Genomic DNA, 19520 nt, shown 5'->3' with positions numbered 1-19520 from the left:
ATGCTGGGGAGGGACTCTTCATCAGGGACTGTAGTGATAGGACAAGGGGTAATCGGTTAAAACAAACAGGGGAAGTTTAGATTGGATATAAGGAAGAAATTTTTTGCTGAGAGGGTGGTGAGGCACTGGAATGGGTTGCCCAGGGAGGTTGTGAATGCTCCATCCTTGGCAGTGTTCAAGGCCAGGTTGGACAGAGCCTTGGGTGAGCTTGGGGTGTCCCTGCCGATGACAGGGGGGTTGGAACTAGATGATCCTAAGGTCCTTTCCAACCCTAACTATTCTATGATTCTATGATTCTATTTCTCTTATACAGTCGTGGAATATAAAGGACATGAAATGGTTGCTTTGGCTGCACCAAACAAAGCATTTCCCCCCGAAAATACGTACACAAGAACCAAACTAGCTCAGTCATTTCTGTATAGAAACTTTCTAATAGATTTGTCATTGACTGTTATAACACACATTTTTGTATTATTTTCTTTACTTACATGGAGTCATTTACAACTTTCAAAATTAGACATTTTTCCTCCAGTAGTAATTCAGATATTTTCTGTGAAGGCATACTGAATTGAAACCTCAGAGTTCTTGCCAATGAGCAGCATATATCCTTCTATTATTAAACAGCTATGTATCAAGTTTCTGTAGTGGTATCCATTTTGAATTAGGACAATGTTCCTCCTAACATGTAGCCAGATAAGAATAAGGGAAACAGTGTCATCTACAAGGCACCACTTACCACACTATACGTCAGCATAGTCACTATCCAGGAAACACATATTTAACCTCTCCTCCCCACGATTTCTTTTTTTAAAAAAAAAATAATAAAAATTTAAACCCCAGCAAAATAATCAGTGTTTTAGACTTGCAGCATTTCTATATCCAGATTTCTGAGCGGCTCCAATGGAGAACACAGGTTTCAGGATTAGCTTTGGTGAGTAATGAATTAGTCAACCAGAGAGAAATAAAATGCAAAGTACACACCAAACGTCCCACAAATTCTCTTAGGCCAAGGTCATTTCAGAAGAGAATAATCTTTAAAAACACTTTATTTTAGGAAAAGATGTACACTGCAGCAGGTTGGTTGAGGACGGTAGCCCACAACAGCCAGTAGCCAAGGACAATCATATCCCTCCCTACTACAACCCCCAGAATGCAATCCACTTCTTCTAAGAACTAGGAAGTACCATATCTGAGATGGACATCAAACAAACCCCACCTAAACTTTCGGTAAGGCAAATACTGTCCCAGCAAAAGGTTACTGTAACTCCGAAAGAGACTCTAGTCCTGCAACTTCAAGTAGGCTAGATAAGAATGGCAAATACTGCCACAAAGGTAATTAAAAATTTAACATCTGTAGGAAAAAGATACTTATAACTGAAGTAACAGCCATCTCCAAGCCATATAAGCCCCACTTTATAATTGAATAGCAAAAATTATGTTTATGTTCTTCCTGTTTCAATCTTCGAAAACATCATTATTTTGTATTATTACTCACACATCACACTAAAACCAAACGGATTTTATGAGCAAAGGCAGTATCTGATAACAGCTGCAGTACTGAGATAAAATTATCTTCCTTAAAGGTTTGATTGAGCTTATCTAAAAATGTCGATCTCAAAATAAATCACAAACATTGATCTCACACAAGAATAACATGATTTTAAAGTTCAGCCTGAACAGAAGAAATGAAAAATCCTCTACAGAATACTGATGACTAGCTTCACGGTTCAATTAGTAGAATACATTTAGGGCTAGATGGTCAACTGATCATGGATAAGGTTGGCCGAAGCCTTGGGTGTCATGGTTTAGCGTGGGGTGTCCCTCCCCATGGCAGGGGGGTTGGAACTAGATGATCTTAAGGTCCTTTCCAACCCTAACTATTCTATGATTCTATGATTCTATGAAGTAATTTTTACAGACTAAGGAAGTCCTTTTTTCAGACTAAAGCCTATTTCACATCAACTGTGTATAACTGAAAAAAAAAAAAAAACCAACAAAAAATTCTAAATTATTATGTCTTAAAACAATGCCACTCCTGAGGTGATAAATAAAAGTCTAGTAACATGTCATGCAGGTGTGCATTTGCAGTCACATCATCATCATAGAAATGTCAGGTTTCAAAGGGAAAATTCAGAGGTGTCTGATGAATGTTATGGCATTCCATTGAAGTGCATTTTCCATAACCACAATGTAAATCATTAATAGTTTCCTATAGTGCAGGAGGTTCTAAATGAAACCCTATTCTAATGTGTTTCAGACTGCCAAATGTATAGAAATAGTTCATGATATATATTAAACTTCTCACATCACACATGTTCACAGGTTCATCCACGAAACATGATTTTAGTGGTTTATTAACAGATTCTGATCTTTTTCAGAACTAGTTCTACCCTTATTGTTACGAGACTTTTACTCTTGTTATCTTTTTCCCCATAAATCCTATGTATTGTTTATCTTTTATGTTTCACTATTTTAGCTTTCTCTTAAAGGGGTAAGATCATGGTTGTCTTTCTTAATCTATGCATAAACATAACTGTTTCTAACGTTATGAGAAATAACTTTGAGATACTCCAGAAGGACTCAGAGATCTTTTTGTTCTTCTTGATCACGAGCCATGGATATAGGCCTGGACAACCAGCTCTAGGTGGCCCTGCTTAAGCAGTTGGTTTGGATGAGATGACCTCTACAAGTCCCTGCCAACTTCAACTATTCTGTGATTCTATGATTCTTTATGGTTCTCAGCAATATTTCCTACTAGACTGCAGATGGCTTTCTTCTTTACTGATTATTTATTGATTGATTACTCCCCTTCCATATGAAGAAACAAACGACTACTTTTTTCTTACTGGTTATAGATAGATACCATTATTTCTGGGATTCCCTCAAAGTAATTGACTTGGATTGGTTACCTAATAGCTTTGGTTAATGTTAATTTATTAGCATTTCTGACCTTACAAGGTTCAATTGGATTCAAAACATGATAAATTTGTTTCTCCCCCTCTGATCTGTAGTAGATACCTGGCCTTAACAAGGATTCAAACATGACTAACAAAATGTTGGTTATCTCTGCTGAAAGGCTAGATGCAACTATGAAAAAGTACCTCTCCCACAGCAGAACACATTACGTGTCTTCAAATGCTGTCACCATGTATAAATTGAAACATCCAATACACATACTTTTTTAATATGCACTCTAATCCTTAACTGTTTATATAGAAGACGTAAAGCTGTTGACAAAGCAGGCAGGCTTCACACCTACTCTGCAGTATGCTCTTGCTGGTTTAGTACTCATTTTTCCTACTCAAAACACTTAGAATTCACTGTTTTCCACCTCTTATCTATTCTGCTATCCTTAGAAGATGGGAGGTGAAGACAGGTATATTCAAGAGCAAGATCCTTTGCTATACAGGATATTTTAACTCGTTTAAAAGACAACCAGACCAAAAGGGGAAATACAAAAGCATACATCTGAAACAGCATGGAACTCTTCTTACTTACGATTAGCTGAGGAAGAGGGATGATAGCAATAAAGATGAGAGGCCTTGCAACTGAAGAAAACAAAACATGCACAAAGAAATGCAGTATATACCCAGAATGTTGCTTCATAAATCAAAATCTCCCCTAAAACATTGCCTTGATAGCTCAAAATCCACTTCCATGATGCACAGCTGATTGGAGAAGCAAGCAAAACCCAGTTTTCCCACATGGGTAGGCCTCTGGAAAATGGTATACTTAAATCACCAATCTCCAATGCGTTTAGACCACAATTACGGCAATAACGTTCTTCAGTCTCTCGAAACTCCAAAGATACTCTTAACATTGAGTGTGAAGTCACTTTTGGTTTCTCAGATCTACTGCAGCACAGAATTACATGTTGTCTTGATGAGGCTTCGGAGGAGGGCTTCAAATATAAGGAAGGTCAGTTTTGAGCACTAGGAGGACTGAACACAGGAGAGACCAGACATGCAAGTACTTCAGCCTCATCTTCCAAACCTATCTAGAAGTTCTAATTTTGTGTGAAGTACACAGGTTTGTCTCAAAGCAGGTATCTAGACTGTACAATGAATGAAGCAATAGAAACTAGAATTTAATTCACAGGCTGTGTCAGCTGCATAGCAGCAATGAAATCCTGCAAACTCACAATGAGATCCAAATCTTATCTTTAAAAATGCCATGCCGTTTTGAAACAACATTAGTATCAAATGCACTATTAAACCCACAGATTTCACAGAAGTGCTTGTAGAACCAAAAGCACTGACTAGCCTGCACAAAATAGGCATTAACACAGGAAAACTAGCTATGGGACCTTGCCATAGCTTTATAAAATTTACCACATGGGATGTTTGGATACAGCACAGATGTGTTTCATGTGTCTTACACTTTTAAGGTTCCAGATGTGTCTATTCATTGAAACCCTCTAAGTGCAATCCATATTCTAGCTTTGGGAAAACAATAAATCCACATTTATTTTCAAAATGATCTTTTTTTTTTTTCAAACTTGTCACATTTTTTATTTTAATTTTTGCATCATTCTAATATGTAAGAAATCTCAGCACAGAAGAGGTTTATTTCCTGAATTGATCAGAAAACCAAGAGAACAAAAACTGAAAACAAGGACATACAGTTTGGAATTAAACTGATGCAAGTATTTAAATGACACAACCAAAAACGCTAAAGTCCAAAATGAGCAACTGCTGTCAAAGAAAAGAAAAGCAAAAAACCAAAAAAAACCCAAACAGAACCCACACAATAAGAGATACTATAAATACACCAGGAAAGGGGGAGAAAGTAAAATACAGAACTACTATATCAAAGAGAAGGAAAGTAAATAACAAAGAAATCCCAGTATTCAATACTTTCACTGCTTCAATATTTGAAACAGAATTAATTGTGGCTAGATGCTTAATGCTAGTGATTTTAAGAGGAAAAACTGCAAGCAAGATGACAGAAAACTGAAAGATATTCTGATGACTTAAATATATTTAAGTTGGCGGAATCTTGTGAAATTCACTCTAGAGCACTTCAGCGCTCTTTAAGAAGAAACCTCTAATCCATTAGCAATCGTCATTCAGGAATGGAGAGGACAGAAAAGGGTGAATATCTTTCTGCAGAAAGAAAAAGGGAAGATGTGGGAACTACTAACCAGCAAGCCTAAATCTGACAGCAGCAAGAATATTTGACAAAATTATTAAATAAACAATTTATCAACCTTTAATGGATAGGAAAGGTGATAAGAATCAGCTGACAGGAATTTATCATGAAAGAATCGTATCAAATAATAAGACTTACTGCTTTCTCAACTGGGAAACTTGCTTAGTGGATAAGAGGAGGAAGTAGATGTAAAATACTTCAGCTATAGTAAGACTTTGTTTACTGTCCTAGATGATTCTCCAGTAAACAAATTAGATACTATTCTAGTTGAAATCACTGCAAGCTAGATAAACATCTGGTGGGTAAAAAAATGCACTTACTGAGTAGCTTTCAAGGGCTGGCTGTCAGATCTGAAATGGAATCATGAAGAGGTCTGACAATATTTCCGTTAATGATCTGGATGAAGAAATAGAAAGCATATTCATGAAAGTGAACTTACTATCAGGCTGCAAGTGATTTAAAGCACTCTGGGGGATAGGATTAAAATTCTATATTACGCAGCTAAATCATCAGAAAACATCAAGTACTAACAAGGAATTGTGAAGAATGTTTCATTTCTGAAATAACTCTATGAAAATCTGACTCTTAACAACACCGACCAGGTACATTCACCTCTGGTCCAATGTAAGACCCAGAAGAGCTGCAGTGTTTTGTACTCCAGTTAGAAAGCTCTGGGGCAAACAGAGGTATAGGACGCTGCAAACTATATTTTAGGTATAAAGAAGACAGAGCTCAGAGGAACCTACATAATAATCATGAGGAAGGACAAAGATGTAGGATCGAAGAGTGGATTTAGTTCTTTATTAATGAACTTGCACATCTGATTGGTTTGTATCTCCAGACAGTGAATAAATAACCCTTTCTGAAACTGAAAAAAGTTGTTTCTATATCTGTGTTAAGCTTGCTAACAAGTCTCTAAGGGAGAAAGGCTTGAAAATGACACTTGCACCCATCACAGTAACACGGTCAGGCAACAATGGAGCTGCAAATCAGAGACCCTAATTGGAGGGGGTTTAGCTTCCTAAAAGCCATAGACCAATTTACTAGAAATACATTTGAAAAGAGTCCTGTAATGTATAATACAATAATTAATATAAATATGAAAATTGCTCAGAATATAATTGTTGTGATCAACCTAAAACATTTGTGAGAGAGGGAATCTGGACAAACTAGTTTGGTATATTTGACACAATTTGGAAAAATGATGAAACTCAAAATCTTCCACAGAACATTCTTTATTCAGCTCTGTTTCTGACCTCATCATCTGCAATTTCTCCAGTGAATCAAGAAGTGACACGGATAGAATTTAATGAGAGGAGAAAGAAAATATTTCTCTTTCAAGTGTTTCCCACACCACCTAGTTTTCATGTACCATGACAGAGAATACTTTTCATATTTTGATAATTGTTAGTAGTCTTTGCTCCCACCAATGTACTTCAGAATTCTCTTCTACAAGAAGGAAAAAAAAAAAAAAAAAAGGGCAAAAAAAAAAAAAGCTATCAAGTTATTCCTCATCATATCCAGTAATTCTCAGGGCTACTTCTTACATCAGTATACTATTTTTAAACACTGCTCATGTTTGACCATGTCTTTTAAAGGATAATACTTGGGTTTTGTTAGGAATTAGCTGGCTACTATGTTTTTGAGTATTTATTTGAGATGCTTTAAAATATTTGAATTGCTTTTGAACATTGAAAGAAATTAACTGGGGTCAAGGATACAAAATACCTAATTGTTTTTCAATGACAGGTCTGATCTCCAACAATGAGGTTAAGGTTTCACAAAGGTTAATCCAATCTAACTGCTACCACCCAAGAAGCAGTCTCACCGCTGCATGTTCTAGCTTTTTCGTAAGCCAGCCTCTTGTGTTAATCTCTTTATGAGCTAATTCATATCACTAAACTAGCAGAAAACTAATGTAACAAGAAAGGATGTGCAGGGGAAGTAGTTTCAGTTAGCAGAAGAATGTAACTAATGATGTCAATGAACTTCATCTTCATTGAAATGAACTTCATCTTCATTGAAAAAAAGACCACCTTCTTGACACATACTTCCAAATTACAATTCAGGCTGCATGGTTACATTAAGAAACTAAAATCAACTTACTGTGAGACAGATTCTCAAGGGCTTTTCCAAGTTTTTTGCTCTCTTGAAGAATATGATTTAGTTCATCAAAATCATGGTTCTCCGGTTTTGTCCTCCAATCCCATTTAGGATGATCTATTGACCTTGGCACTAAATATACACAGATATATAGATGAAGTTTAGATTTGGTAGTTCAGACTCCTACAGTAGAAAAAAAGCTGCACAATGAGTTTATAAGCTCAAGCACCTTGAGTGATAATTACTTAACTATCCTATTTTAACAGCTGGAAATATTTTCTTTGGTCAATGTGAAGTAAAAATGAAAACACCTGTAAATAAATGTATACTTGGGATGATTCTTGTGACTGAATTCATTGGTAAAGAGGAACAATTAATATTAGCAATTAAAATAAAAATAATGCCATAACAGAAAAATGTAATACAAATATTGCATATGAAGGTACTTCATTTACATCAAAATAGAACTGTGTGTCCTAGAGGCCAATAAGGAAAAAATGTCAAAATGAAAATGAGCTATGGGTACTTTTGGCTTTGCTAGTCATTTTATCGAAAAAAAAAAATAAAGCTTTTAAAACAACATTTATACATATTTTAAAAAAAAAATCATAAAGTGCAGGTAACATTTGATAAAAACAGTGAAACAAAACATGTCCCCATTGTTCACACTGTACAGCTTTATTTCGATAATTAAACAAACTCAACCTTTCGGAAGTGCAATCCTGAGCCTACAGACTCCAATTCATTATCTATTACCAAAACCTTTGATTTAATTTTAAAATGACAGTTTCTCAACTACTGAGCTAACTTTACTTACAATGGCAGGGAAGAACAGGCATTTCTGAGATACATAGGACCCACAATGAACATAGCTGCACTGACCAACATGAACATTTCGAACAATTTGTAGAAATGAAAACAAAAGTGATGCTGTCTCTGGAACTGATATTTAGCAAGTTCTTTTTGCCAGCATTCTGAACAAAGCGATCTGCTGCCTCCACCACCAAGTGCGATTAATTGCTGGGTTGTCTCCAAACACAGCATTACCATTCTGAGAATGGTACATTCTAGTGAGAAGATGATGATGCCTAGTCCACATTTCCAACAGAAGGGATCAGTTGCACTTATCAATGGTTGCTAACTACTCACTTAAAAATAAGTTCAAAAACAAAGCCTATAGTGTCTAATATGTTCTGGCAAGTTCTGAAATATTTATTTACCATGTTGACAGCTACCAACGAATTTATGCTTACAAAATTCAGTTTCATTAAAGCTAAGAAGGAAATGCAGACTCCTATAGATCATGCAAAAAGAAATGGTATCTTAGGATCATTTGGAATTTCAGAATGCCTATTTATGATGGTATGCAGAAATTATGCTCAGACTTCTGAAGTTCTGATAGCTATTGTAAAATGTGTTAAAAAACTATCCCTATTGAAATTTGTCTTATTGCTGACTGCCCTCTGCCTGAATATAGAATCTGCTTCACTTTGGATCAGCTCCACAGGGAAGGTTGAAGCTAAGTCAACAGCCACCTTTTCCACGCAAAGAAATGGGACAGTGGTATGTTTAAGTCTTTCTGTCACAAAGAATGCAATTGCATTTGCTATGGACATAAACCAAGCCATCTTCAAACCAGACATGTACAGAGAGTTCAACAATTCAGAGTATATTTCAATCCGCAACACCCAGTCAGGAACCTAAGTTAGTATTAAGGAAGTTACTACATTAGACTGTAAGTACAGACATTCTCGGAAGACAGAAGACAAAGGAAACATTGAAAAGGCCCTACAGAGATAAGAGTAGGAAGAAAGAGACACAAGAAGCCTCAATAAGGAGAGGAGAAAAGGGGGCCAAGTTGAAGTGTCAGAGGCTGATTCTGCTTTGTGTTCAAAAAAGACAAGTCATGTATTTCTTTCTGAGGACAATGGAAATAATGAGCTACGGTGGTTCCTAGGGAACAGACACAGGCCTTTAGTGTATGACTAGCCTCTATTCAGATGGACAGCTTGCAACTTTGGTTGATACATTTAAATGCCAAGAATTTCATTTATAATTCCCTGGTATTTGTAATTCCCTGGAATTTATAACTCCCTGTTCATTAATAGTTATCTAAATTTTGGTGTGACCAAAAATTGCCTCAATTCATAGACTCTAGCACAATTAACTTAATTAGCACAACTTCAGTTTTTCTCATCCTTTTTCTTATTTAAAGAAAACAAAATGTTCTACCTATTACTTTTTTGTAAACTTTTACTAACTGTAAATATAAATATTTGGTAAAGTAGAAAAGAAATTCTATAATGAAATCTCTCTGGTTTTGATCACCTTTGTTTTATATTGAGATCACATGCTCCTTTACTGCCTTCTTTTCCAGCCACCTCATCTTCTCCCTTCAGTGTACCAACACTGTATGTTCTACAGCATCTCTCACTCTAGGCTACTAGCAGTTCGACAGACTTTTCTTTCCATATTTATATTGAACTCACCACACCACAGAATTTTTGCAGTACCAACAAAATACAGGCAGTAATTTAATACAGTAAAACCATGTGGAAAGATGACAATACCTTAGAAGTTCTGAAACTTTCCAGAAACCTTCCAGTTTCAGAAACCTTGAACAAGCTGGAACTTGAGAACATGACAATTTGAAACAAACCACATTTTTCAAAATTCCAAAGGACAGAATTTTTGAGAAACAATACGATTTTGAAATTTGTCATGGGACAGAAGCTGAATGAAACAAAGTTCTACTCAACAGCTGCAAAGCTTCCAGAGTAAGCAACTGTCATGTATATGAACCAATCTGCATCAGCAAAATGAAAGTATCAAGACTCTAACCTTGGAAAGTAAGGAAGTGTGCTCAAGAGACAATGGTCTGATCCCTAGTTTCAGAGAAATGTCACACAAACACAGGAAGCCTGGACTGCATTTCACTAGTAGGATGGTGGGAAACCAGTCAAAAACATGGTGGAAATTTGCTCTGCATGCTGATAATATAGTCTGTGTTTCAGCAAACCATTTTGTACGTCAGTGAAAATATATCGAAAGAGATGTGCTGTCATGGAACATTTCTAAGTTTCAACAAAATTTGTTTAAACAATGATTATGGCTCATTCTATTGAACCAAAACTGAGTGGGAAGTTAAACAGAATTAGAACTGAAATTTTTATTACTGCTAGAGAAGACATAGTTCTTCTTACTTAACTATTTTTCCAACTAATGAATGGATACTAAAACTAAAGTCTACTTCATTACATCATGTGGCATGTGTCTGTCCTTTCACAGCATAAACTTGTATCTTCCCAGCTATAGGACCAATAAGCACTGGTCATTTTCAAGTGTGTGGTTTTGTGTGACACACGCAGAACTGGGTAAAGACTGTATGACCCTTCCTTGAGATATTTTGAAATACGTGATTATCTTCTCTATGTATGAAGTCCAACATACATAATTTCCAATACACATGTCACTACAGATTTAGTAAAATCTTCTCATAATTTTCTAACTTTCCTTTATTATGCTCATTCAACTCCTCAGAACCATCGTATCAGTAATTTTAAATCCCCCATCACATTACCTGCCTCAACCTCATCTCTGTTATTTGATTTATAAAACATTCTCTTTTGAAATTATTTGCCTACAATTAAGAAGATTTATTATCTCTACATCATAGCATTTGTATATGAGACTTCCCCACCTCATGTTAGAAGACTGTAAAGAATGCTTTCCAGTATTTTTGATGTCCCAGTGGTGCATCACCCCCCAAATGCACATCAGATACATTCACACGTGTTATGAATTCTGCCACAAATCAACAGACCTTTAATTTCTACTGGATGACAGTACAAGATTAGTACTGTTTTCATCTTTATTTTTAAGATGTTTTGCAGACAGAATCAGACCAGTTGCTCATTAAATCCTACATTTCATTAATACATTTGTATGACCATTTTACATCTCAAAAAACAAAAACAGGTGTGTTGTTACTAAGCATAAAATTACTCACGCATTTAAATCCTACAATAACATTCAGAGTTCTTTGATAACATAGCCAAACTGGTCTACACAGTACCAGGATATTAAAAGGCTAAGAGAACAATGGTCTAAAGTCCTAGACTGACCAACGACACTTAGAAATGCACAACATTGCAATTGTAAATGAGATATGGTCAGAATGATGAACTGAAGCAGAGTGAAAGAATGATCTGTGATCTGATTTAATATGGAGGTGATGAGCAGATTAACTACTTTGCCTGAAAGTAGCTACCTGTAAAGCAGTTAAGTCTTTTCCACAAACTATTCAGAAACTTTCAGATTTGTTCTTCAAATACAGAATGTGATCATCTAAATGTTTCATTTTATATATATATATATATATACACAGACACACATACACACACTAGGAGCCCTAGCTTCAAGCCTCTTCTTTGCCATATAACAGCAGCAGCTTCTGTTTAACTCTGTTTTTGCATACACCAAACAAGTAGTCAGATTCCTTGGATACCAGGATTTCTTGTTCGTGTGTTATTTCAGGTGTGACTGAGATTGGTCTTACCTGCAAACATCAGAGAACATTCTACCTCATCATCCAGGACATAAAGACTTTTAAATGACATTGGTTTCAGTATCAGTCCCTTAAGCATGCCATCAGCGATAGGCCTTTTTAACTGAACTTTGCATTGCCAGTCACAATCCCTTGAATTCAACAGTTAAGTCAACTTTCCACACATCTTGTGTCCACTTACCCAGGCCATATCTTACCAATTGAGTGATAAGAATACTATGAGAGATTCACCAAGGTTTTGCTTAAGTCAAGGTATTAAACATCCACTACTCTGACTACAGGACCATTTCATCTAAGGGGGCAATCAGGTTGATCTAATCAAAATGTGTATGATCTCATAAATCCATGCTTGCTGTTCTCAATCATATTTCTCTTCTTGCTGTAGCTGGGAACACCTTCCAGGAAAATTTGCTCAGCAACCCTCCCAGAGAGTAAGGTTAGGCTGATCAGCCTGTAGTCCCCAAAGACTCCTTCTTGCCCTTGCTCAAAATCAACGTGATGTTTAGTCATGAGGAACTCCTACAATTATCATGATGTTTCAGTGATAATAGAACGGCCTTACAATGACATTAGTCTCCTCTCTCAGCATGCTCAGAATAAATCACATATAGTGCCATGTATTTATGTATGTCCAATTGCCTTAAGCACACCCTAATTCTACCTTTCTCTGTTGTGGGTAAAGCTGCATTCCCACAAACTCTGCTGCTAGACTTAGGGACTTGGGTAGCTTAAGAACAAGCCTTAACAACTGAAAAGCATTATTAAATGCCCTTCAGACCACAAGGACAGATCCTCGAGTCCATATTTATACACCAAATATATTCTGAGTGTACAAATTATTTCCTTGCTTGACATGTGACATGGTAGAGTGCCCAGCCTCTTGGCCTTCTCCTGAGACAACCTAAGGACCAACAAGCAAGAAAGCGGTAGTAGGCACACAAATGAAAGGAGTGACATGATGTCACACCACTATAGGATACAGACTGAGAACTTGAGATCTATAGGAGATGGCACAGAAGTTACTTCACGCCTGGCACAGAAGTTACTTTATGCCTAACACAGAGTTTGAAGTGCAAGCACAGGAAGGGAGGACAAGAACACAGTATGATGACAGGAACAGCTCACAACACCTTTGGCCACAGTTTCTAACAGTTTATCTCCATAAATTGCTGTTATCCAGCAAAGACTATTAGCTTAAACTCAGATTATGAGTGACTACGACCACTTCTCTCAATATCCCTATTTACTCTTGAAAGTGAACCAAAATCTACATGCTTGTTTTGGACTAATAAAAAAATTCATGTGCCCATAGAGAGGTATAGAATCATAGAATGGTTAGGATTGGAAGGGACCTTAAAAGATCATCAAAAGTTCCAAAGTCCCTGCCATGGCCAGGGACACCTCCCACTAGACTACGTTGCCAAACCCTGTCCAGCCTGGCCTTGAACACTGCCAGGGATTTGAGTGTTTTTGAAGCAGGGAATGTGCTTCATGAAGAAGAAACAGAGACACATGCTCCATTTCCAGAATAATTAATCCATAAATTTGTGCTATTGGACACATCTACCTATACAGCTATTTTTTATTTGTTATAGTTACTTATTATAACAAAAATGTATCATACAAGACTATCAATAACCCAAGAGCACAGTGTCTCTGTTGCATAGATCTATCATGATTTACTTTAACCATTGCTGAACTATATTTTGACCTCCTGAGGCCACTGGGAGATCTTTTTTTGACTCCACTCAAGTCTAGACTTCCCCATCTTGCTTTCAGAGGAAAGACAGCAAGCCTTCTATTGCAGCATCCTATAAATCTCTGTTCTCATCTGGTTGACCTAATCACACACTGAGTTATTAAAAAGATTTGGCTATTCTAAAAATTTCAAAAAGCTACAATAGCCAACTGAAGAAAATATAATTTTGCAGTTTATTTTGGAGAAGATACCTTGTATACACACTTGGGTGTGTACCTATACATGTATAAGTATATAGATTGGAGAAATATTTGTGTAAAAATTCCATTAAAAATCAAGCTTAAAAACTAGATTTCTTCTATAGCAAGTACACATGAAGCACTGTATTTCATTAAGGCTTGCTGCCTCTATTTTTATTACTTTTATTTTACAGGTCATTGACAATATTCTCTTCAGTCACCCTATTTCTATCCTGCCTTTTCTTTCAGTTACATTTAGATTCCTTCAGCAACCCTCAGAGCTGTATACCTGTTCTGCTGACTCTGCCCCCTTATCTTGAACAGTATGTGTCATAATTCATAGTTTTGCATTGCCTGACCTGCTGAAAAAGCTTTTCTTTTAGGACCAATATCAACAGAACAGATTTTACATATGCAAAATGGCAATGAAAATAGAGCATCAAATCATAATTGGTATCTGAATATAAAATTGTGCATGACACCCAGATATGCTTCTGTTATCTATCTGTCTAAAATTCTATTTTATCTATAGATGACAACATAGGGTATTAAATATTCATAACTGAAGTGAAAGTAAAGCAAGAATCAAACTCTTCTAACATATATATCTAGCCATTTCAACTGCTCATACTTTGCTTTCCATTTTAATCCTAATTCATCAGAGAAACATACTATGGGTTTGGAAATATGAAGGAATTAATAATGTACTGAAGCTTTCTTACATGACTTGGACTCCGGTGATGGTGGAGAAATGTTGGACACGGCAAGGTCACTCTTTGACTTTTTAGGTTTTTTTGCATTTACCTGCCAAGGTTTATCATAGCTTCTAAAATCTCTCCTTGTTCCTTTATTTTCTGTCAAAAGAATCAAATCAGGCAATTATAACATTTGTAGGGTCATTTTTCAAAGACTTGATAAACAATTAATCCAGAAAAAAAACAAGACCTAACAGTCCAAACTAAAGTCTGCTCTTCTTTTTCTCTCCTATTTCTGATTTAGATGAAATTTCATATATTTCTTAAATTTCCTAAGTATCAAAATTTAGAAATTCATTAATATGGTTTTAATTAAAAACATCTTATTTTTTGTTATGAAAATGTCCTTAAACTCCACTTATTCTCTTACATGTTTGATTTCCTGTGTTTAAAACTTTACATTTTAAGTAAAAAGTAAATTTGCAGGTAACTAACATTTTGACTATCAGCAAGTATTTGAGATCTATAATAAGTCACTTTTTAAATATAAACCGAATTCTAAGAGTAGCTTGACACAGAATATCAAAGCTAAAATTTCTACTTTAGAATCAGAGCAGATATTATTTCAGAAATGTTTTTAATGATTCTGAAGATCTACAATCATAAATTATTCACACTGGAGTTCATAAAGTAGTAATAGCATCTCTCATTAAGTGTTGGAAAGATGGGTTGTTAAAAATGTGTATTATTAAAGAAAATATCTCAATAGAGGCTAATCTCAAGCACAAGTGCACCACAGGAAGGTAAAGGAAAACAAGCCAAAGAGAAGGGAAACCAAAGAGGACAGCACAGAAATCAAGGGACCTTTATATGTACCTTCCTTTTATTGAGACTGTGATTGTTTCCACTCTGTAACTCCAACTCATGATCACGTATGTACATAGGCTGAGAGGCAACAATATATATCCAATTCAGTATCTACTGGGCAGACAGGATTTACTGTGCATGCTCAAAACCACAGAGTAGCACCTGTTCAGTAGGTAAACATGTATCCAGAAAAACATGGACAAAAGAGTGGGAAAATTATACTGGAGACTAGCCCTTTCCAGCATACAGAACATACCTGATGTTTCACTCTCTGCCCAAAGGGCAGCAGAGCCAGACAAGGTCCTCTGAAGCTGATTGCGGTTCCCCTGTTTCGACTGAAGATGATCAATTAGAAATGGGATTGGCTGGTCAGGTGTCTCTGTTATCAGCTTGGTCATCAATTCCTTTAGAAAATTAAAACAAAACAAAAAATTAGTGGGATACTGCACCCAAACTAATCTAGTATTTACCAAAAGCAAAGGAGCATTTATAAAGGAGAAGCCTCTTTTCAACTTTGACAGCCAGAAACATCTATCTCCTCACCTACCAGCTTTGCACTATGAAGTGTTCATGTCTGAAGTGCTCTTAGCCCACAGAGTCATGTATCCACTGGAATTTATATTAAGCAACACAATTTCAACTACCTGCTCAAATTTACCCCAAATTATTTGAATACTTAAGAGACAGTATACCCACTAACAGTAAACGTGAGTAACTGCATGTAGGTTTATTATCATAATAAGACAAGTTATCTTTGTCCACTCCAAGCTTTTCCATTCTTTTTATTCAAGTAGTTAATAAATAATAAACAATTAGGTATAAGTGAAAATGAGACAGAAATAAGCTTTCCATTTCAGAAAGAGAAATGTAACTTCTGAGAATAAAAAGAAGAAAACATGCCCAATCTCATGTCTTGTGAGGCCGTTATCATCCCTGATGTGATTTTTGATAACTATCTACAGGGAACCAAAAAACAAAAAAAAAGTCTTTGGTTTGGAAACGGAACTCCACAGGAAGAAATTAATCTAGTTACTAATCTTAGAAATGACAAAGCTATGGAGTCTAACTTCATTGAGACTGTCTCTCACCAAGGTAGGAGAAATCCTCTGATATACATCATACAAGAAAAATCCAGAAATTGGAGAAACTCATATTTTAGTTGCTTGGCAACACTCTAACAGCAAACCTTTCTTTTTTCCTCTGCCAAAATGCAGAATTAGTGACAAGTGGAAAGATGTAATCTTGTGCTTCTGATAGACCAGAATAGCTGTAGGAATTCCACTGCAGAGAATTCTCTTACCAAAGAAAAAGTGTCAATCTGTAACAGCTGACTTGTAATTGAAATAATTTCTCTGAATTGTGGTTTGAAAATCATTTTTCTCTCTTTGATTAAAAAATTAATAGCATCAATGCGTGTATCTCAGTTCTCATCATCTTGTTTTTATTAAAGACATGCACAGGTGACTATCTATTAATAATACATTACAAAATTAATACAGCAATAAAAAAGGTAGTACAGAAATGAAAGATTTCAGAATGCTTGTATCAGTGTAAGACAAATGATACTTGATTGTTGCCATCACTGACTTGCTTGTCACAAGAAGAAAAAGTCTTTAATTAACAGAAACAGACCTAATAATATAAAACTGATTATATGATTCGTTACTTTATTCTGAGACATAGCAATAAAACTAAAGAACATAACTGCACAAAATACAAAAAAAAAAAAAAAAAAGTGCTATTCCAAGGTGATGTGAAATTAGTTCCTATTCAAAAGGACCACTTTTTATCTACTGTTAATATATTGACAATAAGGCCTGAGTGACCTGTGCTGTCTCAGAGCATGATCGCTTCTATTCTGTGATAGCAATTAGAAAAGATGAAAGAACTATAGATACAGGCTACTTTTTCCTCTCTGGAGTAACAAATCAGTTGTACTGATCCTGTGCACCTAAAGCAAAAAAAGAAATAACATTGTTCAAATAATCACGAACTGAAAATAGTATGCAGTTAAAAAAATAAAAATACTACTTATTTGTTTAATAAGTCTCAAACTGACTTGCCTCAAGCACTTTCAGAGATGGCATTAAAAGTAAATACAGCTTTAAGTCGACACGAAGATGACACAGATTGTAAAGCCTGCCATTTAAGAAAGATATAGCTCTTTCCTAAGAGTATTCTGTTGCAAAAGGGGAGTGAAGAAGCTCTTATGGATTTGCTTCTCAAGCCGCTCCAAGCAAGGTGTGAAAGTGGTCTCCAACTTACCACTCTGCAGGATGTGCAAAGAACACCTCCACCCCAAGCAGCGATAACAACAGCAGTGATAACAATTTCAGATGTACACTCTGTAAATCCACATTCACAAGCAGGAGGTGTTACCTGCTTCCACATCCTTCTGCTACACACACAGTCAGAAGCAGGATCACAACTCCATGATCCTCACTGCTTCTGCCCTCCTACCAAATTCTGCCACCCAAAGGTCCTAACTCCATCTACTCAGCCCTTAACACATGCTCTTCAAGCTCATGCTTCCTTTGAGACTCTTGTCATCCCAGCAAATTGGCAACTACAAGGAAACAGGTTTGCTGCCTGTGTTTGGTTGCTTGGCTATGCCATGGGGTGGAGGGGTGGGAGAGGCAAGAGAAGCAAAAAAACCCCAACAAACTATAAAACAAAAAAGGCAAAAAAACTTCACGTAGGTAGTAACTCTACTTAGTGAGCTCTCAGCTCATTTTTTTTAGGTAGAAACAGAAACTTCACTGAACAGATATTACAGATTAGGAATGCTTGTTAGGGGGGTACTCTCATCATTAGGAAAACCTGTTGGGGTATTGTCGTCGCGCACGGAGGGAACACATGCACAATCAATATGATTGATAAAAGTGATCCGTTTATTGTGCTCAAATAATGGGTATATATAGTGTCAAACTGCCACGTACACACAGCTTCCCGTAGTGATTGGTTGGCATATACAGCATTGGGTGCATTCCAGGTGCATTTCGGTGATTTTCCCCTGCTCATATACACATCCTCCCCTCAAGGTCTCTGCTCCTAGTTCACAGACAATTTTTAGCTACAAGGTAGGCCAGCTGGTCTTCTATCTCTATTGGTTAACTTCCAGGGTTTTTCCACTGCTGGTAACTGTACACAACTGGTGTTTTTTCTCACTTTCACAGAATCTGTGCTTAATTAAGCTCAGACATGGGAACATGACCTTTGCTTGCTAACCATGTCTCCACAGGGTATTCTTATTGTAGCACCTAGTAAAACTATCGTAAACTTCTGATGAAATTATCCAAAGTTTATTTAATGCTCTCATCTGTTACTCAGATGACATCTTAATAGACAGCAGCAATACCATACTACATGGTACTCTAAATATACTTCCACAACTTTGAAATGTTTAAAAAAAAATTACAAAAGTGAAGGTATTAAATAAGAAAAACTTAAATGTACAACAACTTACAAAAATAAAATTCCTTTTTGGTTAGCAACATTCTGATCTGACTCACTATGTGCTAAGTAGGCAAGGTTTCACAAGAAAAAGAGAAGGAAAAGACCAACTAGTCTAAATGAAGCCGCCTCTGCATTAACAGTAGAATAAAAATGGCACAAGATCATCAAAAATGAGATTCATTTCTTGATGAAAAATTCAACAGATAAGTTTCAACTATGCATGAAAATAGAAATGCAAGACACTTACATGTCTCAAAAATATCAATTATACTTTTTGTCTTTCCAGGTCAAGTTTCTAAGTTTTCTACTTGTTCACAATTTCACCTAATCCAAATAAGAAAAATTAAAAGTTTTGCCTACCTTTATAACATGTTCTGCACAGTATGCATTATAAGAACAAATAAAAAATCATGGCAGATTGAGTCTCCATGCTGCCAGATGAATTGTTTACTACCCATAATCTCTCTCCTCCTTTCTTCTTTTCCACTGCTGTGTATGAATTCCTTTTACTCTATGTCCTTTTGTCTTTTCTCAGTGGAACTGCCCTGCTTTCCATCTGTGTAAGAAGGGAAGAAGCCTGTTCAGATGTCAGTAGCTATTAATTCCCTCTGCACACACAAGACGCACTGCTGCACAGAAAAGGGGTGAAACAGAACTTCTATGATTACTATGGACTGGAGCACAAGTGTGAATACATTCATTTCAGCTGTTTCCCCCACTGTATTGCCCCAAATTAGGTTCTG

The 19520-nt window shown here is 36.2% G+C and overlaps 1 protein-coding gene across 1 annotated transcript in view; it reads right to left on the bottom strand.

Moving 5' to 3' along the window:
• LOC308217692 (uncharacterized protein C8orf34 homolog) overlaps nucleotides 1-19520 on the bottom strand; it is a gene marked incomplete at both ends in the record, with an annotated part of 201883 nt that overhangs the window by 143575 nt on the left and 38788 nt on the right. The window contains 3 exons of the mRNA XM_080610920.1: nucleotides 7258-7386; nucleotides 14482-14613; nucleotides 15578-15725. Of these exons, the coding sequence (XP_080467046.1) occupies nucleotides 7258-7386; nucleotides 14482-14613; nucleotides 15578-15725 (409 nt within the window). The remainder of the gene's footprint in view (nucleotides 1-7257; nucleotides 7387-14481; nucleotides 14614-15577; nucleotides 15726-19520) is intronic.

The sequence above is a fragment of the Psittacula echo genome (assembly GCF_963264785.1).
Source record: "Psittacula echo genome assembly, chromosome: 2".
Taxonomy (NCBI): Eukaryota; Metazoa; Chordata; class Aves; order Psittaciformes; family Psittacidae; genus Psittacula; species Psittacula echo.
Note: the sequence above shows the minus strand (reverse complement) of the source record. Positions and strands in the feature narration are given on the sequence as shown.